At 40.9% G+C, this 25,676-nt stretch overlaps 1 protein-coding gene across 6 annotated transcripts in view; it reads right to left on the bottom strand.

Moving 5' to 3' along the window:
- The window catches only part of ltbp1 (latent transforming growth factor beta binding protein 1), a 134,205-nt gene extending 110,990 nt beyond the window's left edge, over positions 1-23,215 (bottom strand). For 4 of the 6 annotated variants that reach the window (XM_051422750.1, XM_051422763.1, XM_051422774.1 and 1 more), the window contains exons 1-3: positions 22,440-23,214; positions 15,639-15,709; positions 4,381-4,717 (exon numbers count right to left, since the gene is read on the bottom strand). In XM_051422750.1, coding sequence (XP_051278710.1) covers positions 4,381-4,717; positions 15,639-15,709; positions 22,440-22,801 — 770 coding nt within the window. In that variant the 5' untranslated portion in view covers positions 22,802-23,214. Of the gene's footprint in view, positions 1-4,380; positions 4,718-15,638; positions 15,710-22,439 lie in introns of all 6 variants that reach the window. The other 2 variants (XM_051422791.1, XM_051422783.1) reach the window with 2 other exon arrangements.
- Positions 23,216-25,676: the final 2,461 nt, after the last annotated feature.

Here is a 25,676-nt window from a genome sequence, read left to right as displayed (position 1 = left end):
CAAATTGGCATTAAAGGAACCGCACTAAGCTGGTTCAAGTCATATTTATCAGATCGTTCGCAGTTTGTACATGTTAACGATGAATCTTCAATGAATACTACAGTTAGTCATGGAGTTCCACAAGGTTCTGTACTTGGACCAATACTATTCACTTTATATATGCTCCCTTTAGGCAACATTATTAGGAATCACTCCATTAACCTTCATTGTTATGCAGATGATACGCAGTTATATCTATCGATCAAACCCGATGAAATTAATCAATTATCTAAATTACAAATATGTCTTAAGGACCTAAAATCCTGGATGAGCTGCAATTTTCTGATGTTAAACTCAGAAAAAAACAAAATTCTTGTTCTTGGCCCCAAAAACCTTAGAGACTCACTGTCTAAAGATATAGTTACTCTAGATGGCATTACCTTGGCCTCTAGCACCACTGTCAGGAATCTTGGAGTTATCTTTGATCAGGATTTGTCTTTTAACTCCCACATGAAGCAGACCTCTAGGACTGCCTTCTTTCATTTACGTAATATTACAAAAATTAGACACATACTATCACAGACAGACGCAGAAAAACAAATCCATGCATTTGTTACTTCAAGGCTGGATTACTGCAACTCTTTATTATCAGGTTGCCCCAATAAGTCCATTAAAACGCTCCAATTAATTCAGAACGCGGCAGCACGAGTACTGACAGGAACTAGAAAAAGAGATCACATCTCTCCTGTACTAGCTTCTCTGCTCTGGCTCCCTGTAAAATGTAGAATAGAATTTAAAATCCTCCTCCTCACCTATAAAGCTCTTCATGGTCAGGCCCCTTCATATCTTAAAGAGCTCATAGTACCCTATTACCCCTCTAGAACACTACGTTCTCTGAATGCTGGGCTACTTGTGGTTCCTATAGTCTCTAAAAGTAGAACAGGAGCCAGAGCCTTCAGTTACCAAGCTCCTCTCTTGTGGAATCAGCTTCCAGTTGTGGTTCGGGAGGCAGACACCCTCACCACATTCAAGAGTAGGCTTAAGACGTTCCTCTTTGATAAAGCTTATAGTTAGGGCTGGATCAGGTGAGTCCTGAACCATCCCTTAGTTATGCTGCTATAGGCCTAGACTATCGGTGGATTTCCCATGGTGCACAGAGCTCCTCTCTTCCTCTCTCTTTCTGCACTCATTCATGTTCCATTAATGCATGTTACTAACTTCACTTCTTCCCTGGAGTTCTTGTGCTTTCTCGTCTCGCAGGTTTTTATCTATCCCGGTGGAGCCTCCTGCCATGGTCCTGCTAGATTGCCATTGCTAATACTGTTGTGTCTGTCTGTCTGTCTGTCTGTCTGTCTGTCTCTCTCTCTCTCCCCCCCCCCAACTGGTCGAGAGAGACGACCACCCACCTAGAGCCGAAGGATCTGTCCTAGGTTTCTGCCTTTTAACAGGCAGTTTTTCCGTGCCCTTGTCGCCAAGTGCTTGCTCATGGTGGTACTGTTGGGTCTCTGTAAATAATGTTTTAAAGAGTTCGGTCTAGACCTACTCTAATTGAAAAGTGTCCTGAGATAACTTCTGTTATGAATTGGCGCTATACAAATAAAACTGAATTGAATTGAACTGAATTGAATTAATGTCAGTGCTAAATAAATATTTTCATACTTTTGTAATTGATTTATTCTTTGAATTGCAATGCCTTGATTTTAGTGAGGTTAGTACACAGTCATAGCCATAAATGCAATGGTACTAATAATTGGCATAATAATTTCTTTCTGTGTTTCGGTTTTCGGCCTTGGTTTCCTCATTTTTGGTTTTCAGTTTTGGCCAAGAATTTTCATTTCGGTGCATCCCTACTGCATCCCTATGTAAATATATAAGTAGCTTAACACTGAAAAGACAGCGGTCAAAATGTCCTTGTTAAAATGGATAAACATCAAAACAATCAAGTTTAGGGTTATTTTTGGTTAGGCTTATAATCAATTAGGGTACTGGTCCCTTTATTGGTCCTCCTTTGGCGTAAAGCTTCAGGCTCCTGTTGGGATGGATGCAAGGCCCTATTGAATCTCTAGGAATTATTATTTTCTGCGCCTTTGAAAGAGTCAGGGAAATTTGCACAAAATTCAATTGTTCGAGAACTCGACATATGCAATTGTACCCGTGCACGGTCGCCGCCAAATCGAATCAGCCCCCAAGACACATAAGGTCGACACTCGGTACACATGTGTATCGTGATAAAAAAAAGCAGAAAAGCCACTTGGACCCATACCTCTTTTGGATTTAACAGCCATTTCTTGTGATTTGCAACCAAAGTCCTCCTAGGGAATTTATTGGATCAACTCCACACGTGGACAGACCCATCTAAAGACATTCACGATTAAAAGTTGTGCTATTTACGACATTCCGTCGAACAGCGTGGTGGTAATATTCAGTAATAGTGATAACCTAGTGGTGAAAGGAAATTAATTTTTTTCCTTTTATGTATATCTCCCAGCAGATTGACATTCTGAAATTCTTTCAGCGGTCCCTTCGGTCTTAAGAATTTTCGTTGAACCTTGTTGTCATGGCAACGTGGCTTTTCTGTTAACATTTGAACACTTTTTGGGGGGCTAAACATGGCCAAACACATTGGCACAAAATTCAGTCGTGGTGACTGCTAAGGTACTGTCTTGGTCCTGCAGATGGGCGTGGCATAATGGATTAGCCCCCCCCCAGAATCAGCCCCCAAGACATGTAAGACCGACATGTATGAAAATTGGTACGCGTATGTATCCTGATGGGACAAGCAAAAAATTCTCTTGGACCCGTAACCCAAACCCAACAGGAAGTCGGACATTTTGAATTTCGTGGTCATTTTGGGCGATTTTTTTGCATTGTATTTGAACAAGCTCCTCCTAGGAAATTTATTGGATCAACTTCAGATTTGGACACACACATCTAAAAGACATTCACGATTAAAAGTTGTGCTATTTACGACATTCCGTCAAACAGCGTGCAGGTTCGCACGGAAGAGGGATTTCGTCATAACTTCAGCGTACATGATCCGATCACAAAGAAACTTCACGTTTGATAACAGTCCCACCATGAACACGTCTAAGTGATAATATTCAGTAATAGTGAGAGAGCCACCTAGTGGCAACAGGCAATATCACTGTTTTTATACTTTCATGTTCTACTCCTAGCAGGATGATTAGATCCAGCTGAAATGTCCACACATTGTTGATGATATGTGACGACTGTGATAAGTGGTTGTGTCTGTGGCGTGGCAGGAAATTTTGATGTACCGCCACAAAACACGAGTTTGCTATAACTTGAGAGCACATTGTCCATTTGGCTCCAAACTTCACTTGTCAGATAACAGTCCCACCCTGAACACTTCTATGTGATAATATTCAGTAATACTGATAGCGCCACCTAGTGGTGAAAGGAAATGTATTTTTTTTCCTTTTATGTATATCTCCCAGCAGACTGACCAGACCCAGCTGAAATTTTGTCAGTGGTCCCTTGACGATGACATCTTATGAATATTAAGAAATTCAAAATTCAGTCGTGGTGAAGGCCAAGGTATTGTCTTGGTCCCTCAGATGGATTGGCCACGCCCCCCAGAATCAGCCCTCAAGACACGTAAGACCAATATTATGAAAATTCTTACGCATGTGTATCATGATGGGACAAGCAAAGAAAGCCTCTTGGACACATAACCCAAACCCAACAGGAAGTCTGCCATTTTGAAAATTACCCTGAACACGCTCTCATAACTTCAATGTACATGGTCCAATCTCAATGAAACTTCACATATTTGATAAGAGTCCTGCCCTGAATACACCTACATGACAATATTCAGATATAGTGATAGCACCACCTACTGGCAACAGGAAGTAAGCGCTGCACTGTGATTTTGATCTGATTAACGTGAAATGTTCATGTTGTGGGCGGCACGTGTTACGACAGTACGTGACGCAGCCGCAGCACACCCCGACACGCACCGAGTGCGAGGGCCCGTTCATTGCTGCTTGCAGCTTTAGTTTTGAAATGTAACTTTCTCTTAAGATTTTCTCTCTTTTGCCCAATGACTCCACCAGTTGTCTGCATCACTGCATGGTAACATATTATGTGTTGCAAGTAAAAAGGCAATGCCGACTGGGAAGTGGGAGGAGAAACAGTGCCCAACCAATGTGGCTGACCTTACTTACTTTGATATGCTACAGTGTTATATGCTGATAATTGACTCCAATGTGTGTAATGCCACTAAACATAAGGTTTTATATGTTCATGCCGGTGGGCCTGATGTTAGTCTGTTGCTGTCAATTACTGAAACTATATGAATGTGAAGTTGGGTGAAGACAGTCTGGAGATCAGCAATTTTCTCCTGAACTAATAAACGTTCAATCAAAGTATCGTACTTACTGCTGCTGGATGTGCTGTTGGATGTAATGCGGTCTTACAAGCTGGGGAGCCGGCTTGACAGTAAGTTTCATCTGGGCCATGTTGCTCGATGGAGGGGGGGCAGAGGCATAACCATTTGGAGGTACTTGCTGAGGTATGGGCCACTGCGGTACCACATTGTGTCCATTAGTGTAACTAGTGGTGTGCCCGTTGGTGGGTCCATTCCCAGGCAGTGCTGGAAAGGGTTGTGTGTGCACCGTCTTCTGTTCACATGCCTTCCCATTTGAGCCAGGCTTGCAGACACAGAGCTGAGGCCTGAGGCACATTCCTCCATTCTGGCACTGAGGGATGCAATTGGCTACAATACAAAACCCAGACAGAGCAAGGAGAGAGGAGAAAAGAAAGAAAGGAGAGACAGATGGAGAATGAAAATGAGTGATGATGGTAGGAGGTTACACATACAAAACTGTACAAAAAATGTATACTGGACTTTCATGGGTTGGGAGGGCATCTACAACTATAAGGTTAGAAAGTAACAGTATAAAAAAAACTTACAATCATACATCATCACTGTTTTAATTCACCTAATTGGTGTAGTTAAAACAATCTGTGGTGTGTGTGTGTTTGTCATTTGACACAATTCGTTTAATCTGTGTGAAAGCAGTTAAATGAATAGGTGCACAAATTGGGTCCAGTTCTAGTCTTGAATAGTAATGTTCATGTTGGGGGATTTCCACTGACCACACCGTCATAGTGGATCATGGATTGCTTTCTTCAGTATAAAGGGTAACTGTAGATATTGTGTTCTGTGGATGTAAATTGTCCAGAGTAATAACGGCCCTGTTTCTGAAAACGGATGTTGCTGTAAAATTTCCTAAATCTCATGTGTAAGATTTAGTGACTTCAAGCAGTGAAGTTGCATATTGCTGAAATCTGCTTGTGTGTCTTTTACCAACTGAGAATGAAACAGGGCTGTGAAGTGTGTAGGAGACACACAAAAGGCCCTATCTAGAGCTAGTGCTTGGTTTGTCTGTTCTTTGCAACTGTAGAAACATGGTGGTTCAACATGATGGACTCCATGGAAGGCGACCTGCAGTGCCTGTAGATAAAAACAGCTCATTCTAAGGTAACAAAAACACAACAATTATTATTTTCAGGTGATTATACACTAATGAAAACATACCTGTGAACATCATATTCAATTTCTACCAGTAGATCATCCTAAATATTATCAGATATCTCAAATTGAATCTAACGCTATCTAAATTGCCACGTACCACCAAAGGTCTTATTTTAAAAAAGAAAAAAGAACCTCCATGAAGCACTGCGATAACCCAAAATAGTAGTAATAGTACAACAGACCAAATATATAGGCCTACATCCAATTAGACTGCCAGTGGCAAATTATTTTTTTTGTTTGTTAGCATTGAATTTACAGACAACAAAACAAGGAAATGCCTGTTGTAAAGCGTAAAAAGAGCACCAACAACAAGGTAGCCAGTATATAGCTGGATAATTGTCCAGTGTACATGAAAGGCAGCTCCACTGGTCCACTGCTGGAGTTGTATCTCCCATTTAATTTAAAAACCCATCATATTATTGTTTCTTCTCACTAAATGAGCTGGGATTCAGGGCTGTGAAGTTATCTTAATGGTCACCTAAGTAGCTTAAGTACAGAGCTGCCTGTAGTTGGGTTGGGTACCGAACTTTGTACTTGGTACCAACCGTTCAATCTGTGCCGAACTTCCGAGCTGGGAGCATATATGGGCGAGAGAGTAAAGTAGAGTTTAAAAGTACCATTCTCTGTAGCTCTGAAACTTTATCACGATTCACAGTAAAAGGTTATTATAACATTAATATTCCTATTCAAAATCGTGAATGTAATTGCAAATATCCCTAAATAATGCTCTCAGGATTTAGGCTATGATGTCTGGAGGTGTTGATCAACTTGACATGATTATTATGATTATTAATATAAAGTTTTTTATTATGTCCGAAACCATAGAAAATCAATAGTACGTAGACTGCATACTGTTTATAGCGAAATATAACAGTATGGAAGCACTGCAGTAGTAAACAGAATAATGTGAACGGTACCCAATCCAGTCAATAACAGAGGTTGCATTAATCAACTAAGAGCTGAAATTGTGCTTCAACAGTCAGGGTATTGAGAGAGGATGAGGAGATATAAAGTTTGAGCTTTTTAACAAGGTGCAGCAGCTGACATTTCGACATACACCGATCAGCCATAACATTATGACCACCTGGGATCACCCTAGTGGTCATAATGTTATGCAGCCCCATACCCAGAAAGCTGCAGTTTTGGAGATGCTCTGACCCGGTCGTCTAGCCATCACAATTTGGTCCTTGTCAGAGTCACTCAAATCCTCATGCTGCCCATTTTTCCTGCTTCTAACACATCCTCATGCTGCCCATTTTTCCTGCTTCTAACACATCAACTTTGAGGACAAAATGTTCACTTGCTGCCTAATGTATCCCACCAACCAGGTGCCATGATAACCAGATAATCAGTGTTATTCACTTCACCACTCAGTGATCATAATGTTATGGCTGATCTGTGTATATAAATAACCGTATAACTGCTATGCATGAGGAAAACGTTCATCTCGTTATACAACCTTGTACTGATATAATGAAATTTTCTTGATTACCAAGTTCAAATCTCTTAATTAAGTCCTCCAGGATTCAGGGCTGTGAAGCAGTTTGTTAGTTTTTGTTTAAGATAAGATAAGATTTACTTTATTAATCCCCTACTGGAGAAATTCTTTGTTTGTTTGTTTTGTCCATTCTGGGATACTGTAGAAACATGGCAAACTCTGTGAAAAAAGAATCTGTAGATACAGAGGGTTCATTCTGAGGTAACAAAAACATATTTTCAGTTTATTATACGGTAATGTAAACATAATTATGCATATTGTACTCCATTTCTGCCATATTCTGTAAATAGAACTACCTATTTCTTACACAAACATTAAAACCAAGTCCAAAAACAAAACTAAGGTGTTGAAGTAGTAAGGTGTTTTTCATTCTCCAAAGTACTAGAATGAAAAAAAAACACACAAACATGGCCATCTTTGAGTTTGAGTTTGTGTTTGTGTGTTTGTGTGTGTGTGTGTGTGTGTGTGTGTGTGTGTGTGTGTGTGTGTGTGTGTGCGCGCACATGTGTGTGTAAAAAGCTAGCAGGAGAAATGATTCAGAAAGAGGCTGGCCCCTCTCATTTTCCCCAGGGCCCCTGAGGGTGTGTCACCTCCTCACTAAGCTTGTTAGTCTAATTAGGCTTTGAGATTTGTGAAAATGATTAATGAGGGGAAAACTAAATGGTTGATGAAAGACATCTGCTGGCATGACTCAAGATAAACGCAATGAGCTGACGATGGAAATTTACAAAAGGATTGCCTAGCTTACAAGTTACAGTACAGTTACTAAATCTGCAACAATTAAACAAAAAGAAACATCACAATCAAAACACCTGCAAAGGGTAAAATGCACCCCTTACAGCACTGCAAAGCAAATTGTGTTTTGGTGCTCTGGTGCTATTTGTACCTAAATTAGGTATTAAGCATTTATTCTGGCTTAAAATGCAATTGAGCCTCATTGGAAAAACAGTCCAATTCACAAACACCAGTGCTAATAGCCACAGACCGTCGGAGTGAAAATTATTAGTGTCTTAAAGGTCCAGTGTGCATGAGGGACACTGCATGGTTAAAGCACCCCACTATTGAGTCAAAAAAACGGACAGACACAAATGAAAGAGCAGGGTGAGATAATGCTGGCCGATATAGCTGAAAAATGTATTACAACAAAATGTTTTAATTCAGTCAATATCAATATCAATATCAATAGGGCGGTTGTGAGGCAGAGGCAGAGTGGGTCGTTCCCTAATCCAAAGGTTGTTGGTTCAACCCCTGGCTCTTCCTGTATTATCTTTGAGCAAGATACTAAACCCCAAATTGCTCCCGATGCTGTGCATCGGTGTGAATGTGTATGAATGCATTAGTTTCTGTTCGGTGATTTGCCATCAGTAATGTGTGCTAAAGGGCAAATGTGGCATGCTTGTAGTGTAAAAGCACTTTGAGTGGTCGGAAGACTAGAAAGGCGCTATACAAGTACAGGTCCATTTACCATTACCAATAATTATTGACGGGAAGTGTGGAAGTCTATACGATACACGAAGTCTGTGGAATCGAGCACAATGAGCTGGGAGAGCTTGTCCAGTAGCAAAGCTGGGATGATGGGGTTGAAGTCCAAAAACAGGATGGCATAGGTTTCTGGGGAGTTCAGATGCTGGAGGGTCACAAAGGTGTGGAGTTGTGGAGAGGCCCAGGCTCCTGCTAAGCTGGGGGTGGGGGAGCTAGTGAGATGGAGCTGGTGGAGGGTGTCACGGGGGATGGTGTCAGGACTGTCCCTTTGTCTTTCAAAAGCGACAGTAGAACTCATTGGGTTTGTTTGCCAGGAGCAAGTCTGAGCCCTTTCCAGACAGAGTCATTGGCTGAGAAGAGGTGTTTCTCAAGTTTGTCAGAGTACTGTTGTTTAGCTTCTCTCACTGCCTTGCTAAACTTGTACTTTGACTCTTTAAACCTGTCTCTGTCGCACCTCCTGAACACTATTGAGCATTTATTAAACTGTTTGCATTTGGGTAGTTTTCTTTGATAAAGTCACCACGGACAATATCTAAAGAGTTTGGGTTAGTCCACTCTACACACAGTATCTGGTTGGTAAGCGTGTACTGTGTGTCCTGCATGTTGGTGGAATGTAAACACTGACCAGAATGAATGAAACAAACTAATGAAGGGAGTAGAAAGTTTGCAGTTTATGAAAAAAGATTCCAGATCAAGAGACGAGTGCTGCAGGATCACTGTCACAACATCATTACACCAGCCACTGCTGAGTTCTGTGTCGCGATCCAATCTGAAAAGTTTGGAAGCCTGCCAGCTGCAGTGTATTGATCCACACAGCCACGTCTGTGTGAAGCATAAAACAGAAGATGAAGAAAAGGCTCAGTTTTTCCCCCACCAGTAACTGAAGTTTGTCCAGTTTGTTGCACAGTGAATGCACGTTGGAGAGAAATAATACAGGTAATAGTGTGCAATGTCCGCGCCAACAGAGACGCACAAGCTAGTTTGTCTCTCCTCCTGCATTTCACTGCATGAGCAAAGGTGCGCGACCCATTGACCAGAATGTCCAATAACTCCATGGATGAGAAGCGAAAGGAAGGAAATAGGTCTGCTGGGGGTTGTTTCTCTGATGCTCATAGGCTCTTCTCTGCTGAAAGCGCTCCATGTATCACAGCAAAAAGCTGAATTAAAAAACAAGACAAGACAAAACAATCCACACCAACACACAGAGGCAGCCGTCCAGGGCACCATCTTGAAACCATTTTTCTAACAGAAACCTCAGTCCAAAAAATATGTGTCCCTACTTTCAACATCCAATAACAGTTGAGTTACACCCCTCTTCCACAGAGCGATTACTTCAATGATGACATCATGGCTGCATCCCCCCCAGAGCTAAATTATGTTAGCGTTTTGAAATAACCCCACAGTTAATTTTCCACTTTGGCTGAAGCTTTTTTGCTTTCTTTTCCGACTAGCGTAAATAGTTTTCATTTTCCCCACCCCTCTCTGGCCTGGAGCTGAAGCTGCCATCTGTTCTGCGAATACTTTTCTCTCTCCCTCTCTCTCACACTAAGGTCAGCTACATAAGATCTCAGTTCTGTAACAAAAGTGATGGACTAAGTGAAGGTAATTTCCCTGTTAGCTGGGGACAGGAAGTAGATCAGTCATGCTGATGTCCTTGCCCTTCTGATCAAACCATGCTGGATCAGGCGCTCAGGGAGCCCCTCCACACACACAATGTGATCTGCTAGGGGCTTGTAAGAGTTAAAAATATTTTGGGTGTGTGTGGCTGTGTTCATGTGGTAGGGATCCAATGTGAGAGGCAAAAGCTGGGAGGCATAATGATTTTCTTTGTGTCACTGCCTTGATGCAAGACCTTAAAATTCCAAAGGAAAGAAAATTGCTCAGACTTTATGGGTAACTGCAACAGCCTGTTTAACCTTGCATGTGGCTGGGACAGATGTTCACTGAATTCAGAAGTAGGTAGCAGTGGAAAGATATGACATCGATATATGAGGTATTGAATTCCACATTATCTGAGTCACTGCTGGCCCCCAAAGGTCAGATTAGCTCTGATAAGACTGTCGAGAATCTATGAGCCTCACCAATCTTCTGGGTGACAGACACACTTATCTTTCCACTGGCCAGCAATGGCCTATCATATTAAACATCTTAGTTATTCACAATAACGCAGTGCATCCACTTTAATTTGACTTGACTCCAGTGGTATATTCATCAAGGCAAACAACCACTTACAAATGAAAAAGCTATTCTCACCTGCCAAGGAGCACACAACATTTTGGTGTTGTCTGCCATCTTACCCAGGGTACAAGACCAGTGTAACCTGTAACCCCAACTCCCACCTACCACCTTTTGTGCACTGTGTATGTATAGAGATATTCCGATACCATTTTCTCCTTCCTAATACTGATTCCGAGAGTACAGTACCGATACATATGCATTAAATGATGGATATTCAATACATATTAGGGCTGTCCTAGACTAAAGATCTTCCTAGCCGACTAGTTGTTGTTAAATAAAGACTAGTTGTTGCACATGTATGATATCAATTTAATTATTTACATACTTACATATATATATATTAACAGCTCCCTGAAAAAGCGGTAATGATTCTGAATGTTTCCAAACAACCAGCAAGGAGACAAAACATTTACTTACTACTGAATGAATCAAGTAAAACAAAATGGCATTTCAGTCTGATTATCAGGTTAGTCATAATTTTGTTTGTGACAATTTTTCAGATTTGTTTTTTGTCAGGAAAACGTATTTTATAATACCAGCCATCTCCTGCTAACTTCTTTACATACTTTTTTTGTATTTCTTTGGTATATCATAACCTCCAGGAGTGTGTTTGCATTACGGTGACAGATTTGACAAAGCGCTATTCTGCCCTGCAATTCAATAATCTGCAGACATTTCACTTGACCCAGTCTGAAGGAAGAACTGAAATGTCTCCTGTTCATTTCTCCTGAATCAGATGAGTTTTGAATAGCTGAATCACATGTTGTCCACTATGGCTGCCAAGAAAACAAGCAAACAAAAACAATCTGTGCTCTACAGCAATAAGTACATTCCCAACATACATCTGTGTCCATTTTTGTCTTATTTGTGGCAATCAGGCAAGAACACAAGGAACATTCCTGACTGAACACTATTAATAACATGAGTTTAGAGTTTGACTTCTGCAGCAAGAACGAGTGTGACTTATATAAAGTTGCCATTTAAAGACGGACAAACAGGTCATTGCTTTGTCTGTGATAAGTTGTGTCTTTTGAAGTCCTCTTAAACAAATATCAGGGCATCTGACTGTGTATTGTGTGACATAACACAGATAATGTCCCAGATTTAACTTGCTGTTGGTAACAGTGGACAGGGTCAAACTTTCAGTTTTTAAGTCTTCCCACAACATGGAATGGTTCAGTGAGGGTGAGGGTGTGGAGGTTGTACTGACAACATGAAAAAACACTTTGTGCATGGCAACTAAATAGCCCCTGTGGCCATGTGTAAGTGAGTGCTTGAACAAAATTTTTAATTCGCATTGTTGCCATGTTTGACTGCATCACTTGTTTGCAAGGAAGGACTGGAGGGGGGATCTGTTTGAAGTCATCACATGCCAGCTAGAAGTTACAAAAATATTTGTGTGACTGTTTTATCATTAAAAGAGAATCGATTCCAAAAAAAAGGTGAGCCCAATATAGTTCTACATGTTAGTCAAACAGGGCATGACGTCAGGACTTTTGTTTCTGTTGTTGTTTTTTTTCTATGGAGGACAATAAAATACAGATCCCAAAAAAACATTTTACTTAACAAGAAGGCAAAAAATAAAAAACAAGCAAAAATGTAAGTACTGTCTACTCCAAGCTATTTCTAGAGAGTTACAGGGCTGTAGTCAACCAAAGAAAATCTTGTTCAACCAACTGAAATTTGACCTAGTCTCCAACTAAATGATTGATTGGGGGAAAAATCTGCACAATATTGCTAGATAAATTAAATCTACCACAGCGCACTGAGTGTGTTGCACAATCCATTTTTACATAACCCTGCTCTGCTTGAGTATCAAAAGCTCCATAAAAGAGGCATGGTTTGCAGACAGTTATAAGATAGGAGTTGATGTTACTTTAAATGGAGTACAGTCTTTACCTGCTCTATTTGAAAGTGTCCTGTGATAACTTCTGTTATGATTTAGCACTATACAAATACAACTGAACTGAAAACTGTGTGAATTTACTATCCCATTAGCAAGCAAGCTAACTAACTTGTAAACTGACAGTTAGAAAGCTAGTTAGCTTAGAGAGTTGTGATGTTACCCATTGGTTTGTGGAGTGCTGTTTAGAGTACAGTTTCTTTGTAATAGTGAATGTGGTTCAGACACTGTTCTCCTCTGCTGTGGAATACAACAGACTCAAGGTGATGTACCTAGTATATTTTAATGTTCAGAGATTGAGAGAGCCAGAGCTCTGAGATCTATTTAACTCCCGTTGCTCTCCAGAGAACTCTAGTAGTCTTTCCCTATCTTTCTTTCCAACTCCAACAGATGGGTACAGAACTGGAGAAAAGTTGTTTACATCTTAAATAATAAGTTGGCAAGACCCTGCAAATAAGAAAGTGATCTGGCCTATGGGTCTGGGCCAAGAGATATAAACCATTTCAAATCTGTTTCTCTTTCACTCTGAGACATGTGCTCTTGCAAGTCGGATAGTAATAACTTCTCATGACTCGGCAGGCAGCAATTGAAAAAAAAAAAAAAAAAAAAAACCTGTCCAGACACTAGGCCTCATTAATAAAATGCGTGTTTGCACAGATTGTATCCTAATTTATGCATTGCACACACTAACTATTGCAGAATGAATCTTTATTTTCTTGATTATGAAATATAATCTGTCTGTAAGAACAAAATGTGCTGTAACACTTTCTTTGAAGACAACAGCTTAAAAGGACCACGACCAGAATTTAGTGGCATCTAGAGGTGATGTTTCAGATTGCAACTTAATGAACACCACAGGATTCTGTTTTTGATGGCATAGGAATAAAAAATGGGCTGTGAAGCGTGTGGAGAATCTATGGTGGCCACAAAACTTGCAAAAAACACAAAGGGCTCTATCTACAGTGTTTGGTTTGGTTTGTTTGGCCATTCAACATGGTGGAATCCATGGATTCTACGATAACAAAAAACAAAAATTCTTATTTCCAGGTGATTACGCACTAATGAAAGCATGTCTGTGAATATTACCATTTCTTCCAATAGATCCTCTTAAATGTTACGTACTGGAACTTTAAAACTGAAATCCTTTTTGTGGGTATGTGGAAAATTCTAAGCCATGGCAAAACAAAGTAAGTGACACTATGGTATCAAATAAGGATATAAAAAAACCTTCTCGGGATAATTAAAGTATCTATCTATCTATCTATCTATCTATCTATCTATCTATCTATCATAAACCCTGGCTGAATAGCCGGGGCACTAGAATGTTGAGAGAATAAAGTAGGGTTGTGCAGCATGTTTAAATTTTCTAGTCGGCCTCTGTCAGCCCAACAACCAGCAACTTGCACAACCTAGCCAACAGACAATATTCATCAAGTCACCCAACCCTAGAATAGTGTTAAAGGTGGGGTCAGTCTCACTGCCAGGTCATTAAATACTGACGCTTTGGGTTATGTTAATGAAAACAGACAAAGTGGCTCAGACTGAGCCATACAACACATACAACAGGTGCCGTTCATGCTCCCAGAAGTGTTTCTGCCACACCTGGGACACAGGATGTGAAACCTGCTCTGCAGTGCCAAAGAACTGCACTTTGTATGTATAAACATGAACCTAACCCACGCAGCAATTATGTTCACTTTAAAATGTATTTGACATAACCGTTTCATAAAATATAAACTTAATTTATAAACAGGGATAAATTATTACATTATGATAATGTGATCATTTAATCCTGTTAATTATAAAAAAAGTACCTTAATGTAGAGTCAATAGTCAAATATTGAAGCTTACTACATCGTATATTTATTAATGGGCAGAAGTAAGCTGGAGAAAGTTAACTTCAGTTCAGCTACTGTTGACTCTTCCCTTAAGGACAAAGATTAAACAAAAGAATGTGATGGCACTGCCAAAAAAGGCTATAGCCTATAGCAGAGCATGTGAGTGGAGATCAGAGCGGATTTTCTTTTTAAGTTGGAGCAGCAGTATATGTATGCTTACCTCTGGTACCACTGTACATGTGTACATACCACTGTACATGTCCCCAAAATCATTTCCACACCTCCCATACATAACCATACAATTGCGAGCGACCCTGACCCTATATATCAAAAGCGAATTTCAGTCAACAAGCTGCTCTACTCCTTTCTAATCACACAGCTGATCTTTACAATAATCTCATGAAATATGCGTTCATGGATAAGCGGGGTGTTGCTTCCTCTGCAACAATGAGGTTAAAAGGACCATATCGCGATGATCTCCAGAGAGGGTCTTCTCTCCTGCTGCCTGTGTGTGTGTGTGTCTGATCTGTGTTTCCCCGGCATGACATATACAGCTTTATCATACAGGTTGGAGTGAGTGGTGAGCGGATTGAAATCTGAGTTGAGTGCAGAGCGATATTGAGCAGAGCAGCCCCGAGCGGCTTTGAACAGCCAAGGGAGCAAACAGCTCTTGTACGAGGAGTGGAAATTCTCAATGCTCCACTCTGTTCATATGCTCTGGCCCATAGACATTCTCCCTTAATTCAACACGTGACCAGTTTTGGAAAGGTGATAATGAGGGAACGCTCTTCCCAAATTCCAAGGTGATGCTATTTTCATATGAACAGCAGGGTGAAATTAAAACATATTTGACAGCCCCCACTAACAGAATCAAATAACATGTAGATTTACACTTCCTTGATTAAGTGAATTCATGACTGACAGAATGTTTTAAGATTAACAAGAACATTCTTAAATTCTTCACTCTTCATTCCCTTTTTTGCCAATAAACCTCAATATTCACTCATATTATGACATAGAAAGTTTCAAGAGTGTGTAGTGTCAAGGCTGATTTGGGTGCCTGGAGCTCTTTGGCCGGCACCGTGTTTATATGTAGGCTGGAGTAGCAAAAAGTGTTGAAAGGAGTTGCTGCACACTTACGCTTTGTGCACCGCTGTGATCCCTGAGCTTTACTCCATCCATGACAGCACTGCCCTCCACACACATTCACCCTGCAAATAGAAAACAAACAGAGGCAGATAAAACAACTACAAACCCACACTCAGATACAGACAGAAATTATTTCTCTCCCTCCCTTTTTCCTTTATTTCAAAGTGTATCAAAATTAAGAGTTAAGCTGATATCGGCCCTGAACTTTCACTTTGCTTGACTAAGATTGAACTATTACCTTTGAAGAGATGTTATTTCAAGTAGACAGTACATTAGATGACTAACAGTTACTTCTTCTACTCAAATGTAAACACCAAACCTACCCCCACCTGACTGGACAAATGCACCACACGCTGGGCTGTCATTTAAGCTGCAGGCTGTTTCTGGTTAATTTTATATAAGAAATTAGGGATGCACCGATCCACATTTTTTCACTTCCGATCCGATCCCGATACCTGAATTTGGATATCGGCCGATACCGATACTATTCCGATACCAGAGCTCTGTTTTCTTTAATATTATTATAATATTATTATATTATCATTATTGTTGATTTTATATGAGATAATATGAATAAACTCCTCAACAGGCAAGTATGATATGTACGTATGTATGCATGTATGTCCCAGAAGGCAACTTGAGGTAAGCATAAGGTCAGAAAAGGAAGTCAGAAAAACAGGAAATCCTTTTAACAGGAAAAATCCCATTCTGAAAACAAATATGCAACTGTAAGGGTTTCAAATTGATTGTCATCAAATATTTTAGTCTTGAAATATAAGAAAATCAATCAATAAAACAGTGTGCATCTGAACAGCACAAATCAAGTACACTGGCTCTTGTAGTATCAATAAATCAAGGTTTTAAAATGTCAATTATCTGAAATATAAGAAAAGTGCATTAACTGTAAACATCTAACACACGCTCGCGCACGCGCGCACACACACACACACACACACACGCTCGCGCACACACGCTCGCGCACACACACACACACACACACACACACACACACGCTCGCGCACACACACACACACACACACTTGGTAATCCCTTTAGCTTTCACGTTGTCTGCCTGGAGTTTAACTTGTTTTTGGAATGACTCCAGAAGTGATTCCTGACAGCTCGCCTAAAAAATCCTCGTGCTGTTTCGTGTGGTGCTTTTTTTAAATGTTTGATTGCGTTCGTAGTGTTGTACGACGCGAGGGAGCTTCCACGTCTCTGAATTACGGCTTTGCAAACATTGCATTTTGCTGTCTTGCTCTGCAGTGTTTCCAATGTAAAGTATTTCCACACAGCGGACATGTTGGCTAGCCACAATGCTGCTCAATGCTATCCTGCTAGCTGGCTGCAAACTGCGGACTGGATTTCCTGAGCGGGGGCGTGTCTCATAACTCTCTCTGTCTCATTGAGCCGCGCCTCCGTTCAGGAAATCAATCCCACAGTTTGCAGCCAGCTAGCAGACTGGCCGGCAGGAATCACTTGTGGAGTCATTTCAGCAGACAACGTTAAAGCGCACACATGGCTCATGGATATCAGAAATCTGCGCAGGTTGGATCGGGAAATTCCGATACGTGAATTACGCTGGTATCGGTCCCGATACCGATACGGGATCGGATCGGCCCCATCCCTATAAGAAATAGGCTGTCAAGTTTCTTTTGAGGGCCATAACACCTAGTCCTTGATACAGCAGCCATGGGTTAAAATGTATATTTTGGACTTGTGGCCCTATCTGCGTGTCATCCCCTCTCTTCCCCCCTTTGCTGTCTATCTTAAACTGTCCTGTCGAATAAAGGAAACAAGCCACACATAGATTGTAATGGGTTAGTCTGGGGCATTGACTTATATAAGATCAACAACATGCCAGCTCCCCACAGTTAAGCCATGTCTTGCAGATGTCATGACAGGTATCAGTTATACCATGAACTGTTTTTATACAGACTTCCATGGAGTCCACCATGTTGAACCACTTTGTTTCTACAGTAGCCTAGAACAGACAAACCAAACATTGGCTGTAGTTAGGGCCTTTCATGTTTCACAGCCACCATAGTTTCACCTACACACTTCACAGCCTGTTCTCATTCCCAGTCTGTAACTACACACATGCCACCAAATCCTACACAATGCAAAACCATAAAGCAGAGTTTTACACGCCAAGTGCCGGCTACTCATTGAAGTCCTCAGTGAAGCTACATTATATTAATTTTCTTTTTCGAATAAAATTGTTTTGATTAACATGTTGTGGATGGCTTAGTGAGATAATGCAAGCTTGATGACAGAGAAACATCCCTGTCAGTCTGTATCAGTCAAATCTAAATCAAATATTAGATGGCCTACTTCAGAAAACACTGGTGGCAACTTGACGACTGTGCAATTCAATTCAATTCAATTCAATTCAATTTTATTTGTATAGTGCCAATTCATAACAGAAGTTATCTCAGGACACTTTTCAAATAGAGCAGGTCTAGAACGAACTCTTTAAAACATTATTTACAGAGACCCAACAGTACCACCATGAGCAAGCACTTGGCGACAAGGGCAAGGAAACACTGCCTGTTAAAAGGCAGAAACCTAGGACAGATCCTTCGGCTCTAGGTGGGTGATCGTCTGCCTCGACCAGTTGGGGTGAAAGAGAGAGAGAGAGAGAGAGAGAGAGAGAGAGAGAGAGAGAGAGAGAGAGAGAGAGAGAGAGAGAAGACAGACAGACAGACAGACAGACAGACAGACAGACAGACAGACAGACACACAGCAACAACAGTTGACAATAACTCTGCATTTTGCATATACGCACAGACACCCTAATGAATGAATGAATTATCTTTATTTACAATGCGATCTCTAAATTGCATTGCAAACACACACTGAAACAGGCAATGTTGTCAAATAACATGCTGTTACAGCCGAGCTGACTACCATTCCTTCTGGAAATCCCTGATAAAGTCAGCTTTATAATAAAACACATTACACAATTACCAAATTAACTTTGACTTTGTTTCTGACCATCAAACAATCAATCTTTTTCTCTCTCTCCCTCTCCCTCTATCTTCTAGATCTTCGTATCTCTTTTTTTGGTTATCTTGCTGGTGAGAAGAAGAGTCAGCTGTGAAACAGCACTGGATTTATGTGTTGCCTACTTCTTGCCTGTCATTTATTCAAAAAACAAGTGGACGTTTCACATTAGCTTCCATGTTTTAAGTCACCACACATTTAGCTATGACAAGAGAAAAAGTTAATATATATATATATATATATATATATATATATATATACAGTGGTTCGTACACAACATGACTTAAGGAAAAGTCAGGGCCATAAAACTCAACAGTGGTAGTGTTACATACACCAATCAGCCATAACATTCTGACCACCAGGGCACCCTGGTGTTCTTAATGTCATGTAGCCCCATACGCAACAAACTGTGTTTTGTGTTCTGACTAGAGGTGGGCGATATATATCGTTTGCGATAATATCGTCATTGTTGTTTTGACGATGTGCAAATTTCCATTATCGAGTATTTAAATTACTTCGACAAAAACAATGAAACGCCCGCGGAAACTCCTCACATCCATTAATACACGGTGCAGCAGTGCTCTCTACAGCATGGCAGGATTCAGTCACACAACTAGTGGGCCTACGTGATCACATGACGTGATCACGTGACCTCTCGCTAGCATCCTCCTTGCAACAGTTTAGCAGCGCGTTGTGATGATAGAGAGAAAATGCAAACACCTCCGGTCCCTGAAGCTCCCGGTACTTCAGATGATTTAGTGCCGAGACGTGGGTCCTATGGGCTTCAGCGTTCAGAGCGCTAAGCGCCTTCAGCGGTAAAAAGATGTCAGCGGAGACGGTTTATTTTTAGCGCAGCGCTCAGAGCGCTTCAAGTTGAAATCTGTTCAACCTTTGACCCCGCTGGGCGCTCGGAAAATGAGTTTATGAGCTCTCTCAGCGCTGTAAACGCGTTTGGTGGACACAAGTGCAGCTCCGACAATTCTAATCACATTTTAAAGGATATCGACTGATTATCGTTATCGCCAAAATCCCAAAAAATATTGAGATATTATTTTTTGCCCATATCGCCCACCCCTAGTTCTGACATTTTTCTATCAGAACCACCATTAACTTCTTCAGCAGTTTAAGCTACAGTAGCTTGTCTGTTGGCTCAGACCACACGGGCCAGTCTTTGCTCCCCATGTGCATTAATGAACCTTGGCCACCCATGACCCTTCCTTGGACCACTTTTGATAGATACTGACCACTGCAGCCAGGAAACACCCCATAAGAGCTGCAGTTTTGGAGATGCTCTGTGTAATCAGTGTTATTTACTTCACCTGTCAGTGGTCATAATGTTATGCCTGATAGGCGTATATACTATAGTGGCTGCAGTGACATTTGCATGTCTATAAGCCCTATGTGTGTGCATGATTGTATTTTAGGCCTATGTGTGTGTAAAAAAATGTTTTCCCCATTGGGGATTAATGAAGAATCTTCTTCTTCTAAATTAAGCCTGTGATTTTGTGCATGCTGCCTCGCTGCCTTACTGTCACGTCTCACTGGGACACTTGAATACAACAGAGCCATCGTTAATGTTATTGGTAACACCTGTGATTTTAGTGGGTTTTTTTCCTATAACTTCTTAATAATGCCAAGGCTTAAAGTTATGCATTATTAAGAATAGGGATGCACCGATCCACGTTTTTTCACTTCCGATCCGATCCCGATACCTGAATTTGGATATCGGCCGATATCGATACTATTCCGATACCAGAGCTGTGTTTGCTTTAATATTATTATTATCATTATTGTTGATTTTATATGAGGCTGAAATAAACTCCTCTCAACAGGCAAGTATGATATGTACGTATGTATGCATGTATGTCCCAAAAGGCAACTTGAGGTAAGTATAAGGTCAGAAAAGGAAGTCAGAAAAACAGGAAATCCTGTTAACAGGAAAAATCTCATCCTGAAAACAAATATGCAACTGTAAGGGTTTCAAATTTATTGTCATGTCAATATTTATTAAATTCCCAAAATGTCAAATATTAGAGTCTTGAAATATAAGAAAAGTGTGTAAACATCTTACACACACATACACACACACACACACACACACACACACACACACTATCAATAAAACAGTGTGCATCTGAACACCATAAGCACTGGCTCTTGTAGCATCAACAAATCAAGGTTTTAAAATGTCAATTATCTGAAATATAAGAAAAGTGCAATAACTGTAAACATCCTACCCACGCGCGCATGCACACACACACACACACACACACACACACACACACACACAAGACGTTGTCTGCCTGGAGTTTACCTTGTTCTTCTGGAGTCATTTTTGGAATGACTCCAGAAGTGATTCCTGACAGCTCGCCTAAAAAATCCTTGTGGTCTTTCGTGTGGTGCTTTTTTTAAATGTTTGATTGCGTTCGTAGTGTTGTACGACGCGAGGGAGCTTCCGCATCTCTGAATTACAGCTTTTGCAAACATTCCGATATGAGAATTACGCTCGTATCGGTCCCGATACCGATACTGGATCGGATCGGCCCCATCCCTAATTAAGAACATGGTCGCTGGTGGATGACAGGTGGCTGATGTCACAAAATTTTGCGTTAACTTCACACAAGAGCAGCCATTTTCCCCTGTTGCCATGGGAACGTTATGAAGTGACGTAATTACGCAACGTGAACATCATCAAAAAGCTGCAAATCCCGCGATGAAGCCGCAGATTTTGCAAGTTCCCGCAATTTCATCACATAAAATTGCATAAATATCCCGCATATTCCATCGCATTTTTTAAGAAAACGTGCCGCATAATCAAGGATTTTTGCCCGCAACAATCACAAAAAAACTCTGCGTTTTCTGGAAGGACTGGTATATATAATGGACAGAGTTTCCAGGTCCGTGAAGTGAAGCCAACGCGTTAAGTGTTTTAAACCTGCATTCTATGTAAAGGCCAGCAGGGGGAGCTTGATTGGCTGCAATAAAAAATATACCATGCATTCTTATGGAGAAATTACCCTACTTCTCACTTGATTATTAGCTCAGTAAACATCATTTAGTAAATTATGGTCCCATTTAGAGTAAAATAGACATAAAGCAGGGTATGCTTTAGAGGGTTGCTACCTTGTAAATGAGTCATTCTCAGTGAGTCCGTCCAGCGCAATGCACCAAACTCAGATCAAACTGTCAAACTAGGCAGTGCTGATTAAATATAAATTAAGGTTCTCTTACTGCATTCTCACGTAAAATCTTTTCAGAAAAATGTCTCTTCTACATATATATATATATATATATATTGCCTACGTTACAATATCGCAATTTATCGAAAATTGCTTAATTCTTGCCCATGCACAGCCATACGATACAGCTGCATAGAAATACCATTACTACTCTTTAAAGTTGAAATTCATCTGACTTGGAGTAAAAAATAATCGCATTGTAGCCACTTCAATTTGCATTGAATCAAACATTAACGGAGTTCATTTAACAGGTCAGGTAGTTTGACCAGCCCAGTGAGTGTGCAAACAATCTGTCAACACTGTCAACTCAAATTACTGTCAGTTAAAAGTCTGCACCTAATAACAATTTAGCGCCTTTTACTAAATGCATTATGAAATTAGGTCTGTGCCATTAAGATAATGCTGTCTATGGTATACTGCACCAATGCCCAGCTGGTGCCCAGAAAAGTATCTGGAAGTAACCAGACTGGTGCTTGTTTGGTTTATGATAAAAGCTGACAGGAAGTCCTACATTCCTCCCTCCTGACACTTATCCTAACTTTCTTACCCTGACAGCTTCATGAGCTGCTTCTGCTGGTTCTTCTCCGGTCCGCTCTGCCTGACGACCGGCTGCTGCTGGCTGGACTGGGGGGCTGAAGCGGCTTGGTTCCCCATCCTGCGGTTCCGGACCTGGCCGCCGTAGTTGGCGGCGAGTTCCACGTTGTACGTGTGCGGCTGCCCGGCCGTGCCGTGGCGGGTAGAGATAGAGCTAATTCTTACCCCGCCGTCCGCTCCGGCCAGCCCCGGCCCAGGCTGCAGCACGTACAGCCTCCTGAAGCCGCTTTGATTCTGCAGCTGCTCTGCTGACACACGTACCGGTGAAAGAAACAAACCGAACGAAAATAAGAGGCCCCATCTTATCCAAGCCATATCCACACCGAATACGGAGTTAAGGAAATAGTTTTGGTGGACAAATACGCTTCCGGCTCCGTGAAAAATCCTCTCACTTCTTACGAGAAAGAAAAAGTTTGGTATTCCTGAGCATATTCCTGTAGGTACCGACCTACAGCCCGGTGTGGGTTTGCACCAAGTAAGCTAACGTTACCCAAGGAAAAAACGTTGGCTTCCCTTTGAAAAGTTGGAAATAAAACAGGGCATCTAACGTAAAAACGTTCCTCGGGTGTATAAGTGAATATAGCCCCGCTTTCTTTTTTCCTACAGCAATAAGGGTTACCTCTGGGCAGGATTTGACTTGGTCCGCAGTGAGAAGAGCCTGAGAACTCCAGGAAAGTTTCTGTATTGGAGGTGAACAGTGTCAGCAGTACGAGCAGCCAGCCTCCAGACGTGACGTCAGTGTGTCTGTGTGTGTGTGTGTGTGTGTGTGTGTGTCGGTGGGGTTGGGGTAGGGGTAGGGGGGGTACATTAACCCCAAGAACGTTAGCTGAGAATTTCTTGGGGCCCAAGGGTGTCAAAGCCCCCACCCACTCACAGGCTCACTGACGGACCCACACACACTCATTCTCAAGTTTCTGTAAGTTGACACAGACTTCCAGTTAAATGAGTAAACTCTTCAATGTATAAACAGACTGGGTTTGCTTCCAACAATCTCCCTCAGCTGGTGGTAATGGTCAAGTCCAGAGCAGCAAGTATTTACTGATATTATTATGTGTACAACTTCATTATCTCAAGATAATTAAAGCTACAATAGGTCATTTTTATAAAAATATTTTTGTCATATTTGCTTAAGTTTTCACTATATCCAGACAGAAGTACATGAGACAGATAATCTATGAGAGAATCAGGTTTCTCCAGCTTGTCCTAGTGCTCCTAATGGTATTTGCAAGAATCCACTGCACCTGAACGAAAACAACCAATCAGAGCCAAGAAGAATAGTTAACTGTTGAGTCTCATTCCCAGGTTGTCAAATGCCAATGCTTTATGACCCAAAATGTCAGTATTTGATCCAAACAGCTGTAGGACAAGCCAGAGGAACCTATTTTTTCACAGATTATCTCTCATGCAGTACTGTCAGGATATAGTAAAGGTTTCAGCAAATATGACAAAAGTTATTTTTGTAAAAGTTACCTACTGCAGCTTTAAATGGTGTTCATAACTACACTACAGGCAAAAGCATTTTTGCTTTTATAATAGAGGGAAAAAAGATTTATTTTGGAAGTTGGAATGAAATAATTGACCAACCCTGTCTTTATGGATTCAGAAGCGATCACTTGTTCTGAATCAGTCAGTAGGATTTAGTGGCATCTATAGGTGAAGTTGCAGATTGTAACTATTTGAATACAGTCAAGCTCCAAACCCACTGTAGAAAAAAACGTATCATTCTAAGGTAACAAAAACCTTATCATAAAATAAATATAAATAATTCTTATTTTCAGGTGATTATACACTAATGAAAACATACCTCAGAGTATTATATTCCATTTCTGATAATAGATCATACCAAATGTTACATACTGGACCTTTATTATGTTTCTTGTAAGAATGCAAAGTTTGGATTAAGACCCTTAAGATCAGTCAAAACGTTTTTCAATGGTAACATCACCCTGAGCATTAGTGTTGGTTTTCCCTGTCATACAACCTTGAATAGTAATAGATACACCTACACAAACACACAGTCAGTGTTGTTAGGAGCAGTTATGTGATGAGTAAATAAATAAACAAATAACAATAACCGCAGTAAACCTGAAGTGGGGGTCTTGGACTGCTCAAACTCTATTGCTACAGTGTCATAAGTGTTTACAATGATTGACACGGTAGCCAGGTGACTTGTCCATCTTTGGTCCAGTAGCCTTTTCAGACATTCACTGTGGCCACAGTTGGCTTTCTCAGAAACCTGTAAAGCATGTCACACACATCAAAAAAGGCTTGTAGTGCATTATCAGATGACATGGTGTGTATAACCACTAAATGTAATCAGTGGTTGAAACAATGTACATATGAGACTTCTTGTTCAACTTTCTCCTGTAATATTTGCTGTACTGTCCCTCTTTTCACCATTGTAACATTGACTGAGGATTTTTTCTGTGGTTAGGCCTGCTCAGAAAGGACCAGGTTTGTTACACTTAACACATCACAGTGCTTTGTACTTGCCATTCCTAGCAGTCTCTCATGAGTACTATTTCTGCTGTCCAGATAACGGACCACAATTGACACATTGTCGCAGCCAGTCGGGTCTATAGTCCTGTCCACCTTCAGTGTGTACCAGCTATCTCTTAGTTCTTAATTATTTCACTGGTCACCATTTCACTCATGATCCCTATTATTTCGTTTAAAATTTCATGTGATGTGGAATTTTCAGGATATTGCAAAATACCTTGGTTAGAGTTTTGTCTTTCTGCAGTTTGTACTCCATCATAGACAAAAATGGTCACTTCCCCCTCCCCGCTTGAGTCCAAAGCAGCCAACATCCTCCTCAACGGTGGCTGGTGTGACAAAAAGAACAAGGATAACCACGATCGCACTCAGGTATAAGTGATTCCTGGCCAGTTGTCCCTCGTTAGTGTAGAGACCTCAGCTCCTGTGGCACAGCGACTACAGAATTTTGTTGTGTTTTATTTTTGTATAGATACATCCAGCTGCGGCTGTGGCGCAGAGACAGAGCAGGTTGTCCCCTAATCGGAAGGTTGTTGGTTCGATCAGAAAGACAAAAACAACGTCAAACTCTTTTTGGGAGCTGTGCGTTGTCACCAGGACTTCTCCTCTTGTAACAAAGGGGGCCTCTTTTATTTGTTTTATTTTACTTACTTATTTTATTTAACCAGATAGTTCAATTGAGAACCAATTCTCA

This window comes from Dicentrarchus labrax, unplaced genomic scaffold (genome assembly GCF_905237075.1).
Source record: "Dicentrarchus labrax unplaced genomic scaffold, dlabrax2021, whole genome shotgun sequence".
NCBI lineage: Eukaryota > Metazoa > Chordata > Actinopteri > Moronidae > Dicentrarchus > Dicentrarchus labrax.
This window is presented reverse-complemented; position numbering and strand designations above follow the sequence as displayed.